This window comes from Zootoca vivipara, chromosome 6 (assembly GCF_965207765.1).
Source record: "Zootoca vivipara chromosome 6, rZooViv2.hap1.1, whole genome shotgun sequence".
Lineage (NCBI taxonomy): Eukaryota > Metazoa > Chordata > Lepidosauria > Squamata > Lacertidae > Zootoca > Zootoca vivipara.
This window is the reverse complement of record NC_142589.1, coordinates 89,504,230-89,530,610: the sequence shown is the minus strand read 5'-3', so window position 1 is coordinate 89,530,610 and position 26,381 is coordinate 89,504,230. Positions and strand designations below refer to the sequence as shown.

The 26,381-nt window shown below is 48.8% G+C and overlaps 1 protein-coding gene across 2 annotated transcripts in view; it reads right to left on the bottom strand.

Annotated features, from left to right (window-relative positions):
• SH3GL1 (SH3 domain containing GRB2 like 1, endophilin A2) overlaps window positions 1-26,381 on the bottom strand; it is a 58,623-nt gene that overhangs the window by 15,354 nt on the left and 16,888 nt on the right. For both annotated transcript variants that reach the window (XM_035118096.3, XM_035118097.3), the window contains exons 2-3: window positions 4,957-5,025; window positions 2,829-2,901 (exon numbers count right to left, since the gene is read on the bottom strand). In XM_035118096.3, the coding sequence (XP_034973987.1) occupies window positions 2,829-2,901; window positions 4,957-5,025 (142 nt within the window). The remainder of the gene's footprint in view (window positions 1-2,828; window positions 2,902-4,956; window positions 5,026-26,381) is intronic.

Here is a 26,381-nt window from a genome sequence, read left to right as displayed (position 1 = left end):
GGAGGCAGCCTCGTCGGCCAATAAAAATTAAAAAATCTATTGTCTTAGAACAACCCAGAAATATCAGGTAATGGTCGTTTTTCCAGGATCACAGGCAGAAAATAGTTCAGCCCGGGACTTGCCAGAAGTGAGAGGGGTGTGTGTGTGCAAAAGCTACGGACTCCCTGATCTTCTGGCAAAGATCCCAATTAATCCCTGGGGTCCTCTTTGCAGAAGTGGTTACGGGAAGCCTGCTGGAATGCAACCCGAGTGCCAAGAATCGGGAGCAGGATGCAAGGACTGTCGTGCCGGCTGGCTCAGCAGCAGAGAGCACAGTGCGTGTGGAAAGCTACCTTCAGCTCAAAGGGACAGGTGAGCAAGTGGGGGGTGGGGAAGACCCCTTCTCTTCCTGAAACCCTGGAATGCCACAGTCAGTGCAGACAATATTGGGCTGGACAGGCCAGTGGCCTCGACTCGATTCTCAAGCATCTTCCTGTGCTCCCAAAATCATGCACTCATTCGGAACCACGAAGGCTTTATTTTGGGAAGAAGGCCTACAGCTCAGTGACAGAATATCTGTCTAGCGTGCAGAAAGTCTCAGGTTCAAGTCCTCCACTCCATGTCGAAGAGCAAGCCACCAGTTCAAAGTTGGAAGTTAACTCTGAACTGGGTGTCAGGTCTAATGGGCACAGCAGCTCATCCCCGGTATCTCTTACCCCGTGAATCAGTTGCCGAGGCTGAAAGTCCCCACCTCCCCATAGCCATCTAAGTCCCCTCCTCTCCAAGGCTTCCCCCAAGCAATCAGAGACTGTGCCTGCGTGCAGCCTGCCGCTGCTCCACCCGTTTCAGCCCTCTTCTGGTTCTGGGAAGGGTAGCTTGTCACTGCAGGAGGGGGAGGAGACACTTGTGACTCTTACCCAGCTGGACTCATCTCCGCCTCTTGGCCTCCCTCCTCTCCTGCCTCTGATTCTGGACCTCGCTCTGCCACAGCCCACTCCTGCTCACTAAACCCTTTTACCTCTTCAGCTTCCGGCGCCTTCTCCTCCCAGCCTTCTCCCTCTGACCACTCATCGTTGTCCCACCCCCCACCCCCCTGCTCTGAGCCTTCTTCCCTTGGGGGTTCCCCAGCTGGTTCTCCCTCCCATTCCTCTGCGCCCAACCAGCCCATGACGCCTCAGCATATCCTGGTAGGGCTGGGGGGGGGATTCTGTCTGAAACCCTGTTGAGCCACTGCCAGTCATTGTAGATTGGGGCTTCCCAAACTTGGGTTTCTGGCTGTTTTCGGACTACAAAACATGGGTGGATGTTTGATTGGCTGCTGCTGAGGCTGTCAGCTGCTATTGTGCGTGTTATTGGTTGCTGCTTCAATGGGTGGTATTGATTGGCTGATGCTCCGGCAGTTGGGCGGGTGATTGGCAGCTTCTGCTGCGGGTGAGCTATTTTTGACAATCCCCCCTAAAAAAGCTCAACAACTCTGGGCAATCCTCTGCAAAAAAAAAAGCTCAACAACTCCTCTGTGCCATCTCCCCCCCATTTTCTTAAATTTGAGTCCTCCCTGCAGGCAGAAGAGAGGCGCTGTCCCATATTTCTGGGCCATGAGGGTCTTCTGACTTTGAAAAGGTGGGAGAGGGGGAAGCTTTAAATAGCGCCCGTTCTGAAGAGCCTGCTCAGTTGGGTGTCTTAAAAGTGTTCCCTTGGCTGCTCTGAAATGTGGATTTCCCCTCCCACTGCAGTTCTGGTATCTGGCTTTTCATTTCCGATATTTTTAGGATGTCGCAAGCCGCTTAAGAGATTTCCTTTGGAATGTGAGGCGATGTAAGAGCCACCGGCACAAATAAATAAAATAGGGGCAGGGTGCGAGAGCTCACACAGCCCAAGCACATCCTAGCTCAGGCATCCCCAAACTTCGGCCCTCCAGATGTTTTGGACTACAATTCCCATCATCCCTGACTGCTGGTCCTGTTAGCTAGGGATCATGGGAGTTGTAGGCCAAAACATCTGGAGGGCCGCAGTTTGGGGATGCCTGAGCTAGCTTATTAAACCAGAATCTGATCACTGAAAAGCAACAACAACAAACTATTTCTCCCCCGTGACTACAAAATACAGATCAAGTAAGAAAAAAAACACACACACAGGTCTAAGCAAAAACAAAAAAAGAGTCGGAGACAGTAATATCAGTGAAGAAATGCGGGGGGGGGGATAGCACCAGCTACAGAATAAGATGCAAGGGACTCTATCATGCCAGAAGAATTCACGTTGCATCGAGCAATGTTAAGCGAAACCAAACCACCAGTCCCTTTCTGGCTGCAGGAATGGGTTGTGCTGCTTTTTCCACCCGAGCTAAGTGCCAAAATTCCCATGCAGATGTTCCACATCAAAATCACATCTTTCGGTTCTGCTGGAAGAGCAGCGCCTCTCGTCTAGCAACAAACAGTCCACAAGCTGTTTTACGTGCTGTCTTCTTCTTCTTCTTTTTTACTCTGCGGTGCTGGGGAATGGGGGCTGTGGATGTTGTTCAGACATAGGCAAACTCGCCCCCCCCCCAGATGTTTTGGGACTACAATTCCCATCATCCCTGACCACTGGTCCTGTTAGCTGGGCATGATGGGAGTTGTAGTCCCAAAACATCCGGAGGGCCGAGTTTGCCTATGCCTGATGTTGTTGGACTCCAGCTCCCATCATTCCCTAGCACTGGCTGCTGGGATTTGGAGTCCAAGAAGGCCTCAATGAAGGAAGCAGAATTCGTTTCGGAAAGCAAATGCTTTTTTTTAACAATTCAAGACAAAATTTGCAAAATGAAGAAGAAGAAAAAAGCTCAGCTGCCACTTAGCCATGGCAAAGGGCCTTACCAGGGTTGGGTTGAAGGTATTCCGTAGTCCTAGCCAAGACTTCTGTAACGGCCTTGCTGGTGAGATCCACTTTCTGTAGAAATGGAAGCAATGCATTGACAATACAAAAGCAGCAGAAGCAGAAGTAGCAGCAGGCCACAGTTGACTCCAATGGCTGGAGAAGATTAACCACTTTCAGTGGAAATGCAAATCCAGAACATTGTTACAAAAAAAAGGTAAAGGTAAAGGACCCCTGGACAGTTAAGTCCAGTCAAAGGGGACTATGGGGTTGTGGCGCTTATTTCGCTTTCAGGCCGTGGGAGCCGCCGTTTGTCCGCAGACAGCTTTCCGGGTCACGTGGCCAGCAGGAGTAAACCGCTTCTGGCACAACGGGACACCGTGACAGAAGCCAGAGCGCACAGAAATGCCATTTACAGTACCTTCCTGCCGCAGTGGTACCTATTCATCTACTTCCACTGGTGTGTTTTAGAACTGCTAGGTTGGCAGGAGCTGGGACAGAGCAACGGGTGCTCACCCCGTTGTGGGGATTCGAACCGCCAACCTTCCGATTGGCAAGCCCAAGAGGCTTGGTTTAGACCACAGCGCCACCGGCGCATGGTATGTAGGACCTAGAACAGCCTTCCCTGGGATGGCCTGGGACTCGGGGTCGGAACCAGAGGAGTCTCAGTCTGCACCGGATCCTCTGCCTCGGGCATCGGCTGAACCAAGTCTGGGGCCTGATTCTGAGGAGCCTCAGTCTGCACAGATTCCCTTGCAACAAGCACCAGCTGGGCCGAGTCGGGAGCCTGAGCCTGTCCTGGCTCCAGATGCGAGGAATACCTCGTTGCCATCAGCTAGGTCATCACCGACAGCTAGCCCACTACTGGCAGAGTCAGGAAAGGCTGAGGCAGCTCCTGGGTCTAGTAACCCACTGGCGTCTCCCGAGCTGCAGAGACTCAGGTCTGAGAGAAGGAGAGACCTGAGTATTCGCAGGAGGAGTGCTCGCCTTCAGGCAGGACAGGGTGGTGAGTCGTCGGGGGATCAGGACCGGCCATTACCCCGTCAGAGGTAAAAGGCGGCCAGACCCCACCCCCCAGGTTGCGGGAGCAACATTGCTGTTTGCCAGATTCTGCCTGTGTTCCTGTTCCTGACCTTGCCTAGTTTCCTGCCCTGCACCCTGACTCAGCTTCATTGGGCTGACCCCTCGTTGATTCCTTAGGCTTCGGACCGGCCCTGGACCTCGCCTCTTGGATTACCCTTGGACCAGCACATTCCCAAAGGAGTGCCCTCCATCAGTTTGGGGAAGGTCTGTACCAGCCTTTCTCACCAGATATCATTACACTACAATTCCTATTATCCCTGACCACTGGCCCTGCTAGCTAGGGATGGTGGGAGTTCCCCAACCTTGATGTGGGCCAGCCTGAAGTTGAGCCCAGTTGCCAGAGGACTCATTTCATGTATAATGATGGTGATGATGATGATTGAATTTATATACCGCCCTATACCCGGAGGTCTCACATAAAAAGATCACAGTATATAAAACAAAAATAAAAGCAAGTAATCCAATAACACTCCCCCAAAGAGCCACATTTTAAAAGGGTATAAGGATGTCCATCAGGTCAAGCAAAGGCCTGATTAAAAAGGAACGTTTTTGCCCAGCACCTAAAGGTGTATAATGAAGGCGCTAGGCGAACTTTCCTGGGGAGAGCATTCCACTGACGGGGAGCCACTGCAGAGAAGGCCCCGTTCTCGTGTTGCCACCCTCTGGACATCTCGAGGAGAAGGCACATGGAGAAGGTCCTCAGAAGATTATCTCAGGGTCCAGGTAGGTTCGTATGGAAAGAGGTGGTCATTGAGGTATTGAGGTCCTGAGTCATTTAAGGCTTCATAGGTCAAAACCAGCACTTTGAATTGGGCCCAGAAACTAATTTGTAGCCAGTGCAGTTGGACCAGGATCAGTTTAAGATGCTCAAACTGTCTTGCCCTGGTGAGCAACCTGGCCGCTGAATTCTGCGCCAGGCGAAGTCTTCAGAAGCAGCCCTACGTAAACGCATTGCAATAATCTAACCTTGAGGTTACCAGAGCATAGGCATGAATGTTGCCACCCCCACATTGCACCCATGTGCAACGTTGCTTCCCCTCTACTCACCTTTTCCATTTCCTTGAAGTCTTCATCCAGCTTGGTGCCCTCGGCTCCTCCAACCTTCTCGCTGACCATCTTTAAAGAAAACAACAAACACAAAGCACGTTTCAATAGGCAGCTGCTCAGCTAACAGACTATTTCTGAACAGTTAACTTTTCTTTTCTTTCTTTTTTTTGCAGGTGAAACAGATTGGGTACCTTTCAATTATCTTGCTCCTTTATTGAGGATTTTTTTTCTCCATAAAACTAAAAATAGGTTGGTCTGACGCAGTTGGAATAAATTAAAAATTTTTAAAAATTGCCCAGTAACACTTTAGAGCAGGCATCCCCAAACTGCGGCCCTCTGGATGTTTTGGCCTACAATATATTTAGAACATGATAGCCATGTTCAAATATATGAAAGGATGACATATGGAGGAGGAGGAAAGATTGTTTTCTGCTGCTCCAGAGAAGCGGACACGGAGCAACGGATTCAAACTACAAGAAAGAAGATTCCACCTAAACATTAGGAAGAACTTCCTGACAGTAAGAGCTGTTCGGCAGTGGAATTTGCTACCAAGGAGTGTGGTGGAGTCTCCTTCTTTGGAGGTCTTTAAGCAGAGGCTTGACAGGCATATGTCAGAAATGCTTTGATGGTGTTTCCTGCTTGGCAGGGGGTTGGACTGGATGGCCCTTGTGGTCTCTTCCAACTCTATGATTCTATGATTCTAATTCCCATGATCCCTAGCTAACAGGACCAGTGGTCAGGGATGATGGGAATTGTAGTCCAAAACATCTGGAGGGCCGAATTTTGGAGATGCCTGCTTTAGAGACCAACTAAGTGTGTTCTGGGTATAAGCTTTCATGTGCATGGTATCTGAAGAAGTGTACATGCACACGGAAGCTTATACCCAGAACAAACTTAGTTGGTATCTAAGGTGCTACTGGACAGTTTTTTAAATTGTTTTATTTATTTCAACAACTAAAAAGCAACACATTTAATGGATGGCCATCTGTCATGGATGCTTTAGTGGGACTCGACCTGGGGGTCCCTTCCAACTCCACGATTCTATGATTCACACCCTTATTCCAAGCACAACCAAGTTTCACTTAGGAAAGAACAGATTACAAATATGCTGGCTAAGTGAAAGCAAGGAAGCTTGCTAGTGACAGAGCCTAGAGAGCACATTTTTAAAGGAACTAGTTCAGTTTCTGCTTTTGAATTGTGGTGCTGGAAGGGACTCTTGAGAGTCCCATGGACTGCAAGAAGATCAAACCTATCCATTCTTAAGGAAATCAGCCCTGAGTGCTCCCTGGAAGGACAGATCGTGAAGCTGAGGCTCCAATACTTTGGCCACCTCATGAGAAGAGAAGAATCCTTGGAAAAGACCCTGATGTTGGGAAAGATTGAGGGCACTAGGAGAAGGGGACGTCAGAGGACAAGATGGTTGGACAGTGTTCTCGAAGCTACGAACATGAGTTTGACCAAACTGCGGGAGGCAGTGCAAGACAGGAGTGCCTGGCGTGCTATGGTCCATGGGGTCACGAAGAGTCGGACACGACTAAACGACTAAACAACAACAACAACAGTTCAGTTTCAAGATGTCCAAAATGGAAGTGATTCCAGTTCGCGTTCATCCCTTTACAGAATCCACGTTACATTCAATGTTCAGTTCCAATTATTCCAAACGGTCCTTGGCATTATTTCTTAGCATCCAGAAAGTTCCAAGGTGCTGTGCTGTAGGTATGAAATATACAGTAATACCTCGGGTTACGAACGCGATCAGTTCCGGATCGCAGTTCGTAACCCGAATAGTTCGCAAACCGAACGCGATGGGCGCCGCCATTTTGCGCATGCGCGCACGCGGGCGGCGGAAACACTTCCGGGTTTGCGCAGTTCGTAACCCGAACTGTTCGCAAACCGAGGTGGTCGTAACCCGAGGTACGACTGTACGTTAAAAAATAAAATCACAGCGCACACAGAGTGGAACGGGAATGGTTTGATTTATTATTCTCTCCAACAAGTACCGGTAGGATATTTGAGCTTCAAGGCCCAACAGGTCTCCAGAGGCAACACACACAAGAGAACACACACAGGCGAATGCATGGCAAAAAGCTGCCTGCTTTAACAGGCTGTGTGTTTGGAGTGTGCATTTAATGAAGTGGTAAGTTGCATTATGACTTATGGTCAAAACAACAGGAGTTACTTCCTTGCTTACTGATGGAAAGCCGGCTGCAGTCCCTTACTGCGGAGGTTTTCAACCTTTTGGGGTCCATGGCTCCTTTGAGCAACTGCATTCTTTCTGCGGCACCCCTGTGGGGCTCAGGAGTCCAATTGTGCTACCCCTTGCCTGCAGAGACGGCAGCCCCTCACCCCTTTATGAACACCCTCCCTCAGCCTCCTCTCTTCTCCCCTCTCCTTGGGAGTCCTCTGGGCAGCTGCTGTCACCGTCCCTGGTCTCTGAGCTGCACCCCCAGCCCCAAAGAGAGCTGCCTCCTCCTACTGCCCCACAGGGGTCTGGGAAGCACTCCTTGGCCAGCCCCATAGGCACTATTCGCCTGGGGAGCTTGTAGCCAGGGCTGCTGCAACAAACAGCCATGCAAGCCTTTGGGAGGCAGAGAGACACCAGAGGGCATCAGAGGAGGGAGGGAAGGGAAGAGGGACAGAGGCCAGTGTGCCCCTGACCATTCTTCAAGGCACCCCAGGGTGCCACGGCACACGGGTTGAAAACCACTGCCTTACTGACCTGAATAAAAAAAATTGGGTGTATCTTTGACAGAGAGAGAGAGGAAGAAAGGAAAGGGTGTGAATTGAGTCAGCCAAGAGCATTTTCTCTCTTCTCTGGGTGGGACGGAGAGCTGTGAGCCTTGGCCGAGATGTTGCGGGGAGGCAGTGATGTAACGCAATTGGGCATGGGTTAAATCTTCACCAACGCAGGCGTTTAAAGTCTGTGCAACAAAGACGTTTCCAAACATGACATGAAGGCTGGCGGAATCCCTTGCAAAAGACAGCGGTGCCGGGAGACAGGCAGTCAAGTCCTGTATCCGTAGCAGCGACAGGAGGAGCACAGAGAGAAAGAAACAGCACGGTGCTGCGTAACTGGGCACACTCATCTGCCCCAGCCAGTGTTGGAAACTCGGGTGTATAAGCTAGGTGCCCAAGTGGGCACCTTAAATCTAGTTCACCCACAGCTGTCAAGTTTTCCCTTTTCTCGCGAGGAAGCCTATTCAGCATAAGGGAATTTCCCTTTTTAAAAAGGGAGAACGTGACAGCTATGAGTTACTGGTAGGTAGCCGTGTTGGCCTGACGTAGTAAAAAAATTTTTTAAAAAAATCCTTCCAGTAGCACCTTAAGAGACCAACTAAGTTTGTCATTGGTATGAGCTTTCATGTTCAGATACACTGAAACAGAACATTCTATACAAGATCTCAAAGCAGCTGTCTTATTACAGAAAAATTTCAGAAACAGACTGGAAAGAGAAGTTGCTGGTTTGCAACTCATTACCAAGCTTAAAACCATGGAGAGACCTGGTCTGAATAAGGACACTGGATTCTTATCTCATGATACATGATCAAGCTTTCTTTAGCACCTCAGCCCTTGCTTTTTCCTGCAAGACCAATTGCAGTCGTTAACAGTCATCAACAGGTTTACCGCTCCTATCAGCCAATCACCCATTCCCACCACCCTTCTGAGTAACACCCCCTCCCCACCCTCTGACTATACATAAGGGTCTGGTGACTTCTCTTTCAGTGTATCTGAAGAAGTGTGCATGCACACGAAAGCTCATACCTATGACAAACTTAGTTGGTCTCTAAGGTGCTACTGGAAGGATTTTGTTTTGTTTTGTTTTGACAGCAATGAGTTCACCGCAACAGAATGTCCATTCACCAGACGGGTTGAACACTAGATGCTCCTAGGGATCCCTTCCGATGCTACGATCCTATAATCTCAACTGCGTCGCTCGACTGCAACTTGCTCTTACAACAATTCGCTTGTCCCAGTACGTGAGAAGGAGAGACACACCCAGCGGAAAAGGAAATGGCATTAGCTATGGACTAAGGCAGAGGTTTGTAAACTGAGGTTGCCAACCTGGTGCCCAGTAATCTCCCATGTAGTCCCAACTGGGCCCACGCCAGGAGCAAAAGGCGCCTGGCTAATTTCTAACACTGGTCCTGGCGGCAAGAAGACATGTCTCTCCCACAACGGTCTCTAAAGCCACAGCAGGAGCGGCAACCATCCTTCAGTTTGACTTCACTCCCAAAAGTGCATTCCTCCATTGTCTTCCAAGACAGATGGATGCCAACCTAACTTGGGTTTTCTCTTTCTTTCATTCTTTCTTTCCTTTCCCTCTCTTCCTTCCTTCGAAAAGGGCTGGGGATCTGATCAGAAAAATGTTGTAGCTTGGTAAGGACAAAAACGTTAAAAAAGAATGGGGGGGGATTAGCATCTACCTAGGGAACCACTGCAAGAAGATGAAAACATTGGCAGGATTTTAATCTCACTTGTAATGCAACAAACATTATGGACAATATAAAGGTAAAGGGACCCCTGACCATTAGGTCCAGTCGTGACCGACTGTGGGGTTGCATGCTCATCTCGCATTATTGGCCGAGGGAGCTGGCGTATAGCTTCCAGGTCATGTGGCCAGCATGACAAAGCTGCTTCTGGCAAACCAGAGCAGCACATGGAAACGCCGTTTACCTTCCCACTGTAGTGGTTCCTATTTATCTACTTGCATTTTGACGTCCTTTCGAACTGCTAGGTTGGCAGGAGCTGGGACCAAGCAACAGGAGCTCACCCTGTCACAGGGATTCGAACCGCCAACCTTCTGATCAGCAAGCCCTAGGCTCAGTAGTTTAACCACAGTGCCACCTGGGTCCCTATGGACAATATGGATTGATATAAAATATAGGCTACGGAATAATATGCAGTTTTAAATGTTAGCAATAGGACCCGTGAAGGGGATGGGGGGGGGGGAGTCTCGAGATTCAAAGAAATCTCTATATATGGATACAGATATGTATTTGGCAAAATCAAATAAAAATGATTTCAAAAAAGAAAAATGTAGCTTGGTAGGTGTCCCCCCCCCTCCCTCGTTTCCGTCTCTGCACCTTCCTCTCTGCCGCCCTCCTCCAAGAACACAACCATCGTTGCAAGGAATACAGAATAAACATTGCTCTAGCAGAGCCTATAAAAACAAGGGGGTGAAGGCCGCCGGAGTTTTAAAGCTCAATTAAAGAAAGGTCTCGGCAAAGTGCCAAAAACGCGAGCCTCCGCGGGGAAGTTATTCCATGGATGGGACGGCACCACTGTAGATAGAGGTCCTTCTCTACAGTTAAAGCTCTTCTCTGTAAGATGACATCTGTTTGTTCCAGTGCACAAGCAGGTCAGCGGGAGGGCAGGTGCTGCTCCTTCGGATATTGTCCCCACCAGGATGACAATTCCCCTCCTTCCTTCCTTCCTTCTACCACCACCGGCAAGGTCATCTCTGGAGGGTCACCCGCTTCTATGGGAAAAGCATTGCACTTGGAGGGGAGGCTGCCTGCAGAGTCTCTGCCTGCGGAGCACAAGACTCTTCATCTCAGGGTCATGTGTTCAAGCCCCACACTGAGTGAAATATTCCTCCGTTGCTGGGGGCTGGACTAGATGAGCCTCGCGGTCCCTTTCCAACTCTACCGTTCTAAGATGAAGCATTCAGCCCCGATACTCAGTGGCAAGGCCCTTCCTGAGAAGGGATCCTGAAAAGAGGAGGAAGGGCAACATCCACGCATGCACAGATCTGTGACACAAGAGCTGCACACATCAGTGATAGAAATTCCCCAGGCGCGTTTTGCCCAACTGTGGCCATGTGGAGATCTCTGGATGCCAGGTTGGCGACAGACGTCTTCATCTGGCTGGCCCCTCCAGCTTTCTTAAGCAGGTGAGCAGAAGAGCAATAATTTATCTCCCACCTTTTTCTCCAAGGAGCACATGGTTCACCACACCTCCTCAGTTAATCTCTACAACGACCCTGTGAGGTAGGCCAAGAGCTTCATGACAGATCAGGGATTTGAACCCTGATCTCCCAGGTCCTGGTCCGACACTCTAACCACTACACCACCCTGGCTTCCTAGAGTCCTCCTGCCTTGGGGCAGCTCTATAAATCAAGTAGGTAAATAAATATGTGGCCAGCCAAACGTCACTTAGAGAAGGATCTGAAATATATTCCTTCAAGCTTGAATTTGTTTTATTCTGGATTGTTTTATTGGACGTTTTAAGGTGTTGTAAACTGCCTTGAGACCTTTTCTTTAAAACATACAGTGGCATAGAAACGAAGTAAAGTATAGTTATAACTAAAATAATAATAAGCACCATTGAAAGGGGAAGAGATGGCGCCCAGACATTCTGTTGCGCGGTGACTCTGACCCAGGTTCAAGGTGGCATTTGGTGATTAGCCGATATATCTGAGTTTCTAACTGTGGCACACATGCCTTACCTAAAAAAACCCACCACACAGACAAACATCCTGCTATCATGAAGTTTCGACAAATGACTCACTTGGGCACACAACGCACCGCGGGACCGCAGATAAATATTAGGCTGATCTGCACGTTTGTGTGCAACTTTCTCCCTTTGGCACTTTCACTTTGAACTAGTTACACCCGGTGCAAAGTGCTCTAGCTTTTTTCCCCCGGAGCCCGGAGCTCAGGGCACACCACGATCCCTGGAACTCTGGCATGGAACTCTGGAGACCCACTATAGATAAGACCGAGCTAGACGCTGTGGTCTAAACCACTGAGCCTCTTCGGCTTGCCGATCAGAAGGTTGGCGGTTCGAATGTGCACAAGGGGTGAGCTCCCGTTGCTCTGTCCCAGCTCCCGCCAACCTAGCAGTTCAAAAGCACGCCAGGGCAAGTAGATTAATAGGTACCGCTGTGGAGGGGAGGTAAATGGCATTTCCGTGCGCTCTGGTTTCCGTCACGGTGTTGTGTTGCGCCAGAAGCGGTATGGTCTTGCTGGCCACATGACCCGGAAAGCTGCCTGCAGACAAATGCCGGCTCCCTTGGCCTGAAAGCGAGATGAGCGCCGCAACCCCATAGTCTCCTTTGACTAGACTTAACCTTTTTACCTTTACCTAGATGGACCAATAGACTGATTTAGTGTCAAGGCAGCTTTCTGCACTCCTAAGGAGCCTCAATAGGCCAAAGACTGAAATCTTTGCCCTGCAGAACACGGAACCATATTGCTTTCAGTGCTGCAAGAGGAACCGGGAGAGCTCAGAGCTTTTTGGGAACCCTTGGGTTCTCCCAGCCCCAAGCCTGCTCCCTAGAGATGTGCAAAAGAGACGCCCACACCTTTGAGAATGTAAAGAAAGAAAAAACCCTTAGCACAGCTCATCGTGATCATTTATTTACTCAGTGCCATCTATGAGCGTAGCACACTGAAAATAGAGGTGTGAGGGCTCGGGGAAGAGGGAGGAAAAATGAGGGGGGTGTGGGTTTTTTCTGGGGGATTTCCAAGCTTTCACATCTCTATTTACAAGCGAAGCAACATGGGCAAAAGGTACCTATAATATGAGGCATTGGGAAGCCCAGCCTGTTTCATTGCCTGAGGCAAAACAACAAGAACCACCACCATTTGTTACTTGTACCCTGCCCCAGCCACTCTAGGCAGCTTCCAACAGAACATAAAAAGTATAATGAAACAACATTAAAAGCTTCCCAGAACAGGGCTGCCTTCAGAAAGTTGTATCGTTGTTTATCTGCTTGACATCTAATGGGAGGGTGTTCCACAGGGTGGGCGCTACCACCGAGAAGGCCCTCTGCCTGGTTCCCTGTAACCTCACTTCTTGCAGGGAGGGAATGGCTAGAAGACCCTTGGAGCTGGACCTCCGTGTCCGGGCTGAGCGATGAGGGTGGAGACGCTCCTTCAGGTATACTGGACCGAGGCAGTTTAGGGCTTCAAAGGTCAGCACCAACACCTTGAATGGCGCTCAGAAACATTTTGGAAGTCAGTGCAGATCAGGGGTCAGCAAACTTTTTCAGCAGGGGGCCAGTCCACTGTCCCTCAGAACTTGTGGGGGGGGGGGCGGACTATATTTGGGGGGGCGGAGGGAGAAATGAACGAATTCCTATGCCCCACAAATAACCCAGAGATGCATTTTAAATAAAAGCACACATTCTATTCATGTAAAAACACACTGATTCCCAGACCGTCTGCGGGCCGGATTTAGAAGGCGATTGGGCCGGATCCAGCCCCCGGGCCTTAGTTTGCTTACCCATGGTGTAGATCGGGGTCGGCAAAGTGCGGCCCATGGGCCGGATGCGGTCCACGAAGACCGTTGTACCACCCACAAGCCGCCCCCAAACCAAGCCGCCTGCTCGGCGAGTCCCCTGCTCGCTGCGCTAAACCGGCGCAGCACAGCGACTCGCTGAGCAGCACCAGAAATTACGTCTGCGTACATGCAGATATCGGATGTGCATCTGTGCATGTCCAGACGCCGAAAATTGCGCCTGCGCAGAAGCCATTTCCAGCGCCGCGAACATGCGCAGTCGCGATTTCCGGCGCCACACTGCACCAGTCCAGCCCATGGATGATCTCCGTGGGAGCGATCCGGCTCTGGCTGGTAAACCTTGCTGACCCCTGGTGTAGATCCTTTAGGACCTGTGTTATATGGTCCCGTTGGCTGCCCCCAGTAACCAGTCTAGCTGCCACATTTCGGATTAGTTGCATTTTCCAAGTCAACACCTCATTTATACTAGGGTCGTGTGGGGAGGGTGGTTGTGGCCGCGCAGGATCCCACCACCCACGACAGCTGCTTCAGTCCACCTCCTGCCATGAGGAGTTTGGAATCACCTTGCTGGTGGGTGCTGCAAACCTTGCTTCCTTTGCCTACGCCACTGAAATCAATCTGCATGTGCAAAGGAAGCGTTTTCCTGCAGAGTTTGCTGTAAGCATCAGTCGGTGTTTAAAGGAAGCCCTGCATTGGAGCAGGTATCTGCTGTGCTATGGAGTCCCCAGCTAATCAGCAAGGACAGGAAGTCTCGCTTGCCAAAAGCCTCCCCATCTGCTGTTGTGGCTTCAGCTTCCACACTCCAAAACGCCAAGTACGGATGGCAGGTTTGGTTGCCAAACTTGCTTAGTCTCACCTGGCAGGCAGGCCAGACACACACACACACACACACACACACACACACACACACACACACACACTTCAGACAGGTATCTAATTAAGCAGGTTTATTTTACTTTTATTTAGTAAACACACACACCAACTCTGAAACTACAGAATCTGCGGAATATCTGCAATTAGCACCCAGTTTGTTGCCACAGAGAAAAAACAAAGTGCTTGAAAATGTTCGCTGCGAAAGTTTACGGTTGCAGGGCAAATATTATTTATTTTTTAAAATTATACTTTTCAAGTTTATGCATTTCACTAATTTTACAATCATTTTGACATTTCAAAACCTGACTTCCTCCCCCCTTTCTGCGGTTCCTTAAATTTGTTTTTTAATATCTTCTGCATACCCAAATTAATTTCCTCATTTGCTCATCTTCTTTAAATATATACTTTAAATATATGAAACTGCAGGTTATGCCAATGATCCTGCCAATGTTTTAATCTGTTTACAATTTACCTGTAAATATTCAATAAACCATTTCCATTCTTTAATTTTTTTAAAAATGTTATCTTGATTTCTTATTCTTCCAGTAAAGGTAAAGGGACCCCTGACCATTAGGTCCAGTCGTGACCGACTCTGGGGTTGCACGCTCATCTCGCATTATTGGCCGAAGGAGCCGGCGTACAGCTTCCAGGTCATGTGGCCAGCATGACAAAGCCACTTTTGGCAAACCAGAGCAGCACATGGAAACGCCGTTTACCTTCCCGCTGTAGCGGTACCTATTTATCTACTTGCAATTTGACGTGCTTTCAAACTGCTAGGTTGGCAGGAGCTGGGACCGAACAACGGGAGCTCACCCCATCGCAGGGATTCGAACCGCCAACCTTCTGATCAGCAAGCCCTAAGCTCTGTGGTTTAACCCACAGCGCCACCCACATCCCTATTCTCCAAGTATGTTTCGCCATTTCTTCATGTTCCATAAGTTTTTGTATCTGTTCTTCCTTTGCTGGGACTTCTGCTTCTTTCCGTTTTGGGAGCAAAAATGGAAAGTTGTACTCTCTCCACAAAAATAAGATGCATCGCAAATATTTAGAAAACTTGGTTGGGCCCTAAGAAAGTTTGCTGCCCTGTTGTGGATTTTGGAGTTTAGGTAAAGGTGTAACGGTAAAGGACCCCTGGACGGTTAAGTCCATCAAGGGTGACTACGGGGTTGCAGCGCTCATCACACTTTCAGGCCAAGGGAGCTGGTGTTTGTCCACGGACAGCTTTCCGGGTCATGTGGCCAGCAGGACTAAACCGCTTCTGCCGCAACGGGACACTGTGACGGAAACCAGAGCGCACGGAAACGCTGTTTACCTTCCCACTGCAGTGATACCTGTTTATCTACTTGCGCTGGCTTGCTTTCGAACTGCTAGGTCGGAAGGAGCACCCGTTGCGGGGATTCGAATCACCAACCTTCTGATCAGGAAGCCCAAGAGGCTCAGTGGTTTAGACCACAGTTTATTACGTACCAGCGTGGCTGCTTTTGCTTTTTTTTTGCTTTTGCTTTTCAACTGGCCTGCGCATTGGCAGAACCCAGGCTGCATTCCACAGGCACAGCTTCCATTCCTCCTTGCCTCCTGCAACCAGACTACAGTCCAAGTGTGTCAAGGGGGGAAATCGCCCCCGCCCACCCCTGCATTCCAGGCTGTTGGACGGCTTGGCTCAGTCTCCTCCAGAACGCTTGGCTGCAATCTCAATTGTACTGCACGTCTCAACTCTCGAGCATAAAAACATTGTTTCCAAAACTCCTTTGGGGGAAGCCAGGAGTCCTGGAACGCCTCACGTGCCAAATTTTAGCATTCCGCCTGCTGCAGCAGTTAAATCAGGCACAGGCAAACTTGGCCCAGATTTTTTGGGACTACAACTCCCATGATCCCTAGCTAACAGGACCCAGTGGTCAGGGATGATGGGAATTGTAGTCCCAAAAAATCTGGAGGGCCGAGTTTGCCTATGCCTGAGTTAAGTGGAATTGGATAACCCCACCCGCTCCCTTCAATGAGCAATGCATTTTTTACATGTAAAGGTCAACATCAGTATAACAGAAACTGATGCTCTTGTTGTCTTTAGTCGAGTACCGTGATTTTTGAAGTTGTATACCACCCTGCATGCAAGGGTCTAAACCACTGAGCCTCTTGGGCTTATTGGGTGCCAGCTGTGTTGGAAACTCGGATGTATAAGCTAGGGGCCAAATGGCTCCTCAAACTAAGGTTATAGTCGCCAAAACAGAATGTCTAGTTGCCATTTGGGGGCAAGACGGCTCTAAAGTCGCATTTTTCAGAGGCTGGACTGGCTGTGATTTGATTCTCAGTTACAATTCTGACTTCTTTTTCTTAATGATGACTGCTCAGGCTGCACAGAAAAAGCATTTTGGTTCCAGAAATTCCTTCCGATTGTGCAGATAAAATATAACTGATAGAATTCTACAGGATGGGGGTATTAGTCTAGAAACAATTGTCCCCATGTGTGCACTTTCAGATGGTGGAGATATCAAGCGTAATTCTGGTGCCCAGGCATCTTCACTTGGTTGCAACTAAAGGTTGCAAGTGGTTGAAAGTCAGGTGCAAAAGGCGCCTGGCGCCTAGCTAATTTCGAACACTGGGTGCTAGTATTATGAAAGGGGGATAGAAAAATCTATCCACTTTCTCCACACCTGCCATAATTAACAGCGCCAAACCATTGTGATCCTTTCCTCGTTTGTGAGGCTGTTCCAATCCTGTGATCATTTTGGACGGCCGTTTGCAGTAGCGATAAATGGATTAAGGGACGTAGGTAATTGAGCTGGCGTTATATGCCCAGACCTTCTTGTGCCGGGTCAACAACTCTGCACCATCCGCAGTTTCCAAACCTTCTTCAACCTGACTGCAACCCACAGAGTTCAATGTGGCTTACTTCTGAACAGGTGTTCATCGGACTACAGCTTTGCCCAACTCCACCCTCCACATCAACTAGCTCAGCTGCTATTTGTTCAGCACGTAAAAGTCAAAAGATGTTTGCTTAAACCAGACCTCAGCTTCAGTGGAAACCTTTTTCAGAAAACGTAACTGGAAAATCAACGTTCCCTGGCAGCTACAATGGGTCGCCAGCAAGGAAAATGAACTCTGCTTATACTCAGTGGCCCCCTTGTTATTATCACCTGCTTCTTGCCCTCTTTAGGACATCCTGCTTTTAAGACACTTGCAGTTCCCCAGGTTTGCACACCTGACAGAGCCATTCTGCACTGCCCTGAGTCATACTAAAGGTCCATCTAGCTCAGCACAGTTTTATCTGCAACCCTGGGAACCTCAGGCCCAGGGTCAAATGTGGCCCTCCAAATCTCTTTACCTGGCCCTTGGCACTCTCCCCAGGCTACTCCCCTCACCAGCCTCGCTTTGTGCTTTCCCCTGAGTGTGGAAATCTGCCCCAGCCCAGCCCTGGCATGTGGCCCCCAAAAGCCTGTCCGGAAGGAGATGCGGCCCTCAGACTGCAAAAAGGGTTCTCTAATCCCCAGAAAGCATTCTACATGCTTTCGTTCCATTCCGCCGAACCAAAAATTGGGCAAGGCTAAAGGGACGCGGGTGGTGCTGTGGGTTAAACCACAGAGCCCAGGGCTTGCTGATCAGAAGGTCGGTGGTTCGAATCCCTGTGATAAGATATCTTTATTGTCATCGTCCCGTTGCGGGAACAATGAAATTACTCGTTTGCTACATCCACTCAGATAAAGCATTCTGCATAATCCAAAATTACAAAACCTAATTAAAAACAGTAAATATAATACAAAATAACAAGTAAAATAAGATGACTTCAAAGTCCAGGCTTTCCATTTAAGGCCAAAATCGCTCTAGAGAAGAAACTGTTCCTGAGACGGCTCGTTCTTGCCTGCAAGATGGGGGGTGAGCTCCTGTTGCTCGGTCCCTGCTCCTGCCATCCCTAGCAGTTCGAAAGCACGTCAAAGTGCAAGTAGATAAATAGGGACCGCTCCGGCGGGAAGGTAAACAGCATTTCTGTGTGCTGCTCTGGTTCGCCAGAAGCGGCTTTGTCATGCTGGCCACATGACCTGGAAGCTATACGCCGGCTCCCTTGGCCAATAATGCGAGATGAGCGCTGCAACCCCAGAGTCAGTCACCACTGGACCTAATAGTCAGGGGTCCCTTTACCTTTACCTTTAAAGGAAAATAGTGGTACCCGCTCCCTCTCTCCCCATCGTCCACCCACCATCCCTTTGTTCTCTCTTTGGGGTTGGGGAGGCCACACTGAATGGAGATGCAGGGAGCGGTTGAAGGAGCTGGATATGTTCCGCCTGGAAAGGAGGAGCTTCCAGGAAAATATTTCCGATCCTTCTCTAAGTGACATTTGGCTCTCCAAAGGGTCTGGAAGCCAAGCCTGATGAAGAACGGTTGAAGGAGCTGGGTATGTTTAGCCTCGGAAAGTGGAGGCTAAGAGGAGATATGAGAGCCATCTTCAGATATCTGTCGTGCGGAAGATGGAGCAAGCTTGTTTTCTCCAGCTCTGGAGGGCAGGATTCAAACCGATGGCTGCAAGTTACAAGAAAGGAGATTCCGACTAAACATCAGGGGGGGGGAAAACTTTCTGATGGTAAGAGCTGTGGGATGGAAGGTGGAGAACTCTCCTTCCTTGGAGGCTTTTAAGCAGAGGTTGGGTGGGCATCTGTCACGGATGCTTTCGCTGAGATTCCTGCATTGCAGGGGGTTGGGCTGGATGACCCTCAGGGGTCCCTTCCCACCCTACGATTCTATGATAACTGCACACCCATGATCTCTAACTACTGGCTGACAGGCCCTGCGGGGTTTCAGAGGCAGGGCTTGTCCCTAGGGCTACCAGCAGACGCCCAGGACTGAAAACAAGAGACCCTCCTGTTTGGCAAAGCAGCTTCGTTCTCAAAAGCAAGATTGCTTTATTCCTTTTGCAACCTGGGCATCTCGGCTGTCGCAAACTCAGCCTGGGTTGCTGGACCTGTCCGCTTCCTGTCAACAGCAGCCAACCTCTGAAAGTGATGGGCTTGCAGTTCGATGGGATGCGGTGGAGGAAACCGCATGTGAAAAGGAGGATGTACTTTCCACCCCACCCCACCCCCCACCCCGAAAAAATAAACCAAAGTGCTGAAAGAGGAGCCCCCGCCAAGGCCGAGAACAGGCAAAAACATTTTCAAAGAGCTTCCTCTTGCAGGCGACCAATGAGCTTTGCACAGGGCATTTGTTTTTTTGATCAAGCCTGCCTGCTTCTGGGGAGCAGCTGAGATTACTCAGCAGCAGGGGAAATGCAGTTGTTTACCTGCTGCAGATTTATTATTTCAGGACTTTCAAGAGGTTGCCCTGGACGAACTGCGCCTGACCCCAGCCAACTCTCTGTCAGGAGAATCAGGGGAAATTATTCCCACTTTACGTTGCTCCGAACTTAAGCTCTCTGTGCTGTGTGTAATCCAAACTATTCCTAGCACCATGCATGCCGATTTTTTCTTTTTTTAAATTAACTTGCTGGTTTCTGGCCCTCGTGACAGAGCAACAATTCTTAGCAAGTGTTTACCCAGCTTAAAGCCTTCACCCCACACGGTTGGTTTGATCTGCGGAACTGGCATTATGTAAGGAGCCGATCTTTCCACGTGGCAGCTCCTACAATCTGGGGCTCCCTGCTCACTGACGCTAGGCGTAGTGCTTGGCAGGCGCCCAAAACGTTTCTGTCTATGCAAGCCTACCTACACATGTGAAGTTGATCTGCACTTGAATCCACTTTTAGTTCAGAATGCATACTTTAAACTTGGTTTCTTGATGTCGATTTTGTGTGTGCCGATTTTAGCATATTTTTAATGCTCTAGGAAAGCTGCTTGTGGGTTTTTATTTCCAGTACAAATCTTCTTAAGTAAGTCGTGGCATTTTCAAGTGTTCACAGCACCTCATCTGTCCTGTCCCATAAAATCACAGAATCATAGGAGTTGGAAGGGGTCTCCAGAGTCATCTAGCCCAACCCCATTGCAATGCAGGAACTCATCTAGACCGATGGCCGTCCAACCTCTGCTTATAAACCTCCAAGGAAGGAGAGTCCACAACCTCCTGAGGGAAACCATTCCACTGTTGAAGGGTGCCATTGTGCCCAAGGTTCATCCGTTGCACTAGATCTAGTCCTAGCAGAATTTACAACCAGGGATGGAGGGGGGGGGGGGTAAGGAGGGATTCAATGCAATTCACATTTAAGGGCAAACCTCCCTAATTCACACTTCCTGAAACAACATGGGGAAACGGAACCCAGATATCCTTCAAAGTGTGCACTTCTCATAATTCTGCAGCACAGTTCTCCAAAGAAGTAGCTTGCACAAAAAATGTATATACAGTACTAGGGTAAAGCGTGCATACAAGTGTATATATTTGTGAAAACATGTAATGTTGTGTTATATTGGGGCAACTGCTTTGCAAACGTGTTTTAGGCAAATCTGTGTGTACAACTGTGTGTGTTTGTGTTAGGAGAGACCTGTGCCTTTTCTGGAGGGCTTAAAAACAATAAATCACAAACCGATGTGGAAATGTGAACTTAAGACTAGAATAAAAAGAACAACCGGGAGAAACTGAAACCAACAGATCAATCTAGCCCTAGATACAAGCCCAAATTTCCTCCCGCTGTTTGTACACTTGGAAGACAACAACAGGCCAGAGCCACAGCTCTCAGCCACAGACACCCCTCTCTCGGTGTTTGTTCACGTGGCCACGTTTGCCTACCTGAACACCAAGATCTTCCTTCAAAGGCCCTGTTCTAGAAAGTGAAGTGATAAGCTACTAGAGAACAAGGCCTTCTTGGTGGTGGGCCCAGTAATAGCTTCCTGAGAGAAGCTCGCCTTGTTCCTTATCTACGGCCTTTTTGACACCAGAGGAAAACATCCTTGCTTAGACAAACCTACTTAGGAAGTTCCATGCAATTTTTAAAATCTGTTTTGGCATTTTAACTCTTGCATTGAAATAGGGAGATTTTAGGGAGAATTCTAGCCAATGCAAATTCTCCCCATGTTCGAAAGTCACGTGTAGATCTCAGCTGGTCAGGGAATCAAAGAAAGCATGGGACCAAGAAAAACGGACAGAAGGCCTGGTTTTTACTGCGATACAGTTGCATGCTTTAAAGTATGGTTGCAATTGTTTACTTTTTTATTCCCTTGGGCTTTTTAATTGCATAAGAGCTGTTGAGTGGAGTTTACCCCGAGCTGCAAAGTGTTGCGGTTATAAGGAGTTTTTTAGAGCATCTTAGGGCAGGAGCCAAACAGAGTGTTCCGTCAGTGCAAGGATTTTCACTTTTCACTTGCGTAACAGAACACCTCCCTGAATCTGCCGCAGAGGACTGAGGGAATACCTAGAGAGTTAGCGTTTGCAACCGAGGTGGGCAGGTGGGAATCCCATTGCAGCAACAAAAATCCTTGCAAGGAGTGGTCTGTGACTTGGTGTTGTTTTGGATGCAACCCTCAGGCTCTTATTTCTGTTGTGTGTTTTTAATTAATAGTAATTAAATACTGCTTGGTAAGCCACCTAGGGAACATTATTAAATTAATACAGCACATACACATACCCCAGGTCCATAAGGAAAAACAAAGATTGCGTACGAGGTGCCAAACTGTGCATTCTGCAGAGCACAAAACAACAACAACAACAACTCCCACGAACCTCACCAAAATGCTGGAGAGGATGCACCTCCGCAGGTACATACCTTTACATGTGGTGGGAATGCCCCAAAATCCAATTATTCTGGGCAACAACCATACGAGAAATATGTAAAATAACCGGACAAGTAATAGAAATTACCCCAGAATTTGGCCCTACTAAACATCTTCCAAGATAATAATGCCCATTTAGACCACAAAGACCTCATAACCCACCTACTTACAGCAACCAGAAATGTCATAACCAGACATTGGAGAGACCTGGCAGGAATAAACATAGACCAATGGTACCAAGTAGTATGGGAAACAGCCTTACTAGAAAAACTAACCAACAAGCTGAAACTGGCACGGGGACAAATAGAAGAGGATGCCTTCAGTCCGCTATGGTTCCCCTTTATCACACACACAGCCCAACAAGATAATGACAAAAAATTACTGCCAGCATACAAATCAGTACGGCTAACCTGACCCAAAAATACCCACCCACCCCACTCACACATGAACACAAAGGCCATCATAGCCAATCACAAATGAACAACCACACCCTTGGCCAACTCCAATCTCTCTCACCATCAAAAGAACACAAGCGAATAAAGGAGTACCAACACAAAGAAAGCTGACATCACGGCCTACATATATTAAGCAAAACAGAAACATCGTCTCCTACTCCCACCCCCATCCACCCTCCCACCCCCTATCAACCTCGTTTTCCCTCTTTCTTCTTAGTGTCTTAACAAATGAAACTGATTTGCAAAAACGATACATGTTAAAATATGAGAGACACTGCACACACCTTTGTGATTCAAGAAATCTTTAATAAAAATTTGTTAAAACAACAACAACAACAACCACCCACATGGTGCATTTACAAAGAAATTGCGAGGGAAAACGTAGTTCTGTGGACAGAATTTCCTAGGAAAAGAAGAGACCGCATCAGCATCTGGAAAAAGGTTATTGCATGGCTTGCAAGAAAAGATCTCTGGGGGAAAGAGGGCGGCAACGTACACCCGCCCACGTCAGTATTCCACTTTAGATGACATTTTCCAGGCCTGGACCCTGGCCCAGATAAAGCCACTTTTCCCAGCAGCGCTGGCATCTCCTGCCCAATTCTCTTCTTCCTGCCCCTTACAAGCTGCTGACTCACTTTTTTTCCAAGAGAGAGAGATTTAAATGGGATTCAGGGAGGACTACTGGCGCATGCATGCTAGAGCCAGGAAAAGAATATAACACCGAGGGAGTAAGGTTAATTAGGCATAGTTATTCGTCTCCCTCAAAGGGGGACAAATCATTAACAGCAAGAGCTCTGGGGACACAGCGACATAATAGCTACACACACAAACACCACCACCACCCCAAAGCTCAAACTAAACAGGAACCTGGTTAGCATAAAGCAACTTTGCATGGTCACCTATGGCGAGCAAATTATGTTTCCAGGTGAGTAGAGGCGACAACAAAAAATGGCATTACTAGAGGAAGTGTAGCTGTTCCCTACATGACTGGAACGGTCAAAGATGCTGGGAATTGTCATTCGATCAATGCTTGCAGAGTGAACTAGTTTGGCTTAATGTTCGCTGAATTAGTGCAAAAACCTCCGAACCGCAGTTGAAAGCAGTTCTCCTAACTGCCAGCTGAACTGAACGTGAATTAAATACAGTCGTACCTCGGGTTACGAGCATCTCTGGTTACGAACCCCACAAACCTGGAAGTATTTTCGCCGCGCGTGCGTTCTGCACATGCGCAGAAGCAGCATGTACAGTTTGCGCATGCGCAAAGCGCAGAAATCGCAGAAATTGTGCATAATGGTGCTTCGTGTTACAACCATTTTGGGTTACGAACTGCATCCCGGAACAGATCGTGTTCGTAACCCGAGGTACCACTTTATTATTTTCGGGAGTTGAATTCTGAATGATTCCTAGCTGATCTTCAAGTTCATTCCCTTGCATTTTTATTTTTATTTTTTTACCCCTTTGGGCTGCAAAGCTTCAAGATCCAATGCTGGGGGAAATAAATTGAACCATTCACATTTATGTGCGTGTACGGGTTTGATGTTTTCTTCCAAAGCGTATTTTTACACATCAGCACATGAGCCTCCAACATTCTGGATGCTGGGGGAGAAAATCATTGCAAAGGGGCAAATGTGAATTGGAATTAGTTCCTTTGGGGTACAGGCTGGACCCGAACTGGAAATACTTCCATTAAGAAGTGAATCTTTCCAAGCCCTGTGTGTCCAAAAACACATTTTGGGGGGGCATGTTGGCTACCCCTGTATCAAACCAGGAAGGCCCAGGTTCAAATCCTGCTGCTCACCAGGCGATCTTAAGCCACACACTTTCAGCCGACCCAACTGAGAGGATAAAGTGTGTGGTTGTTTGTGAAGAAGGGGGGGGGGAATCATGTACCAGCATTGATCTCTAAGGAGGGAAAGGCCAAGAAATAAATGAGACAAAAATAAGCCCCTGGTTAAGGGATCTGAGCTGGCAGAGCTAAGATGTCGCTCTGCCCCGAACTGTGAAAGGATGCTGCTAGTCAGAATTGTAAATATCAGGTGATGGTGAAGAGCCTCTCTCTGCCGAAGACCCGGCAGAGCTGCTGCCAGTCAGAGTAGTAAATTCTGGGCTAGATGGACAAATAGACACCCTCTGCAGAAAATTCACTCTGGAAAGGGGGTACTTTGGGGCAGGAAGCGTGAAGAACCACCACACAAAAGCAATTGGCGGAGGCAGCACATTAATTGCTAAGGAAGTTTGCAGCAAGAGGGATGAAACTGTGCTCTTGAGGAAGGAGGGTGCATGGCCCCCCCCCCCCCGGCTCTGCGGTTATCGAGGGGAGCGTCCGGCAAGGCTCAGGAAAGGGAGACCTGGCTCCACAACGACAGCAAGCAGATTTAATGCTTGCTACACCTGTTCTTGGGAAAGAACAAGCTCTGCAAGGTCCAGTCAGGTCATCGTGATTCAGGCCAAAGCAAGCTTAGCCTGTTTGGAGTACATTTGATATGCCTCCCGTTTGAAGAGTTCCTTGTTGCTCCCCGGCATCAGAACCTGGTCTCTTCTGCCTTTCCCCCCTCCCTCCCACGAGCTGTTGACCTCCTCTCTCTATTCATTCCTCGAGTTCCCCTGCTCCATCCGTGGCCAATTGGCTTTCTGTCAGCTATGGGAACCCAGTCCTCTTGCTAAAACATTCCTGGCCTCTCCCTTCCCTCTCAACGGAGATTCTGTCATTCAATGTTCTTCTGCTCACACAATGGATCTTGAGCAGTGCTCATAAACATTTCATGAAACCTGAGCTCAGCCTATGACTTACTGCACACATGGGGTGGGGGGGTTGGACGACAGATAGCAGCTTTTAAAAAATTTTAGTACCAAGGACATAGATCGTTTACTGAGAGAAGTGAAACGTTTCCGCCTGGTGCCTAAAAATATGCAATGAAGGTGCCAGGCAAGCCTCCCTGGGAAGAGCGTCCGCAAATGGGGAGCCGCTGCAGAGAAGGCCCTGTTCTCATGTTGCCAAACTCTTGCGGAGGGGACACCTGAAGAAGGGCCTAGGTTGATGATTGCAGGGTCTGGGTTGGTTCATATGGGGGAGAGGTCTTGAGCCGTTTAAGGCTTTATAGGTCAAAACTATCTCGTTGTCACCTTGCCGACAAAGGTCCGTATAGTTAAAGCTATGGTTTTCCCAGTCGTGATGTATGGAAGTGAGAGCTGGACCATAAAGAAGGCTGATCGCCGAAGAATGGATGCTTTTGAATTATGGTGCTGGAGGAGACTCTTGAGAGTCCCATGGACTGCAAGAAGATCAAACCTCTCCATTCTGAAGGAAATCAGCCCTGAGTGCTCACTGGAAGGACAGATCGTGAAGCTGAGGCTCCAATACTTTGGCCACCTCATGAGAAGAGAAGACTCCCTGGAAAAGACCCTGATGTTAGGAAAGATTGAGGGCACTAGGAGAAGGGGACGACAGAGGACGAGATGGTTGGACAGTGTTCTCGAAGCTACGAACATGAGTTTGACCAAACTGCGGGAGGCAGTGCAAGACAGGAGTGCCTGGCGTGCTCTGGTCCATGGGGTCACGAAGAGTCGGACAGGACTAAACGACTAAACAACAACAACAATCTCGTTGAATTGGGCCTGGGAGCTAGCTGGCAGCCAGTGCCGTTGGGCCAGGCTTGGGGTTACGTGCTCACACCATTTTGTCCTGGCGAGCAGCCTGGCCGTTGAATTCTGCACCGGCTGAAGCTTCCAAACCACCACAAAGAACACCTCATGTAGCTCACGACACCTTGCAGACTCCTGCAAATGTAAACACCGAATTTAAAAACCCACGGGTTCCAGTGGGGATCAGGTGGCGGTGTGAATCAGCCTCTTAAGACTTCCAGGAATCTGGTGCACCGTGTATTTCCTGCGTGGCTGCCTGCAGCTTCCATGCCGAGCCGATACCAGAGCCCAGGAAGCGAGAGCCCTAAAGTTGCAGAGAGCAGCTCCACCCAGGTGGGGCCAGGTCTGCCTGCCTGCCTCTTTTCCATCTCTCCTTGCCAAGGGAATTGCAGCACTCAACACCTAGCTGGGAGCATGTGTTCGCCTTTAGCCTAGTTTATTTCCCATGCCATGTTTAGAACAGGAAACAGGCCGGGTGAAAGGAAGCTCGCCCTCTTTCTCAATTCCATCCTTGACACCAAGTGCATGT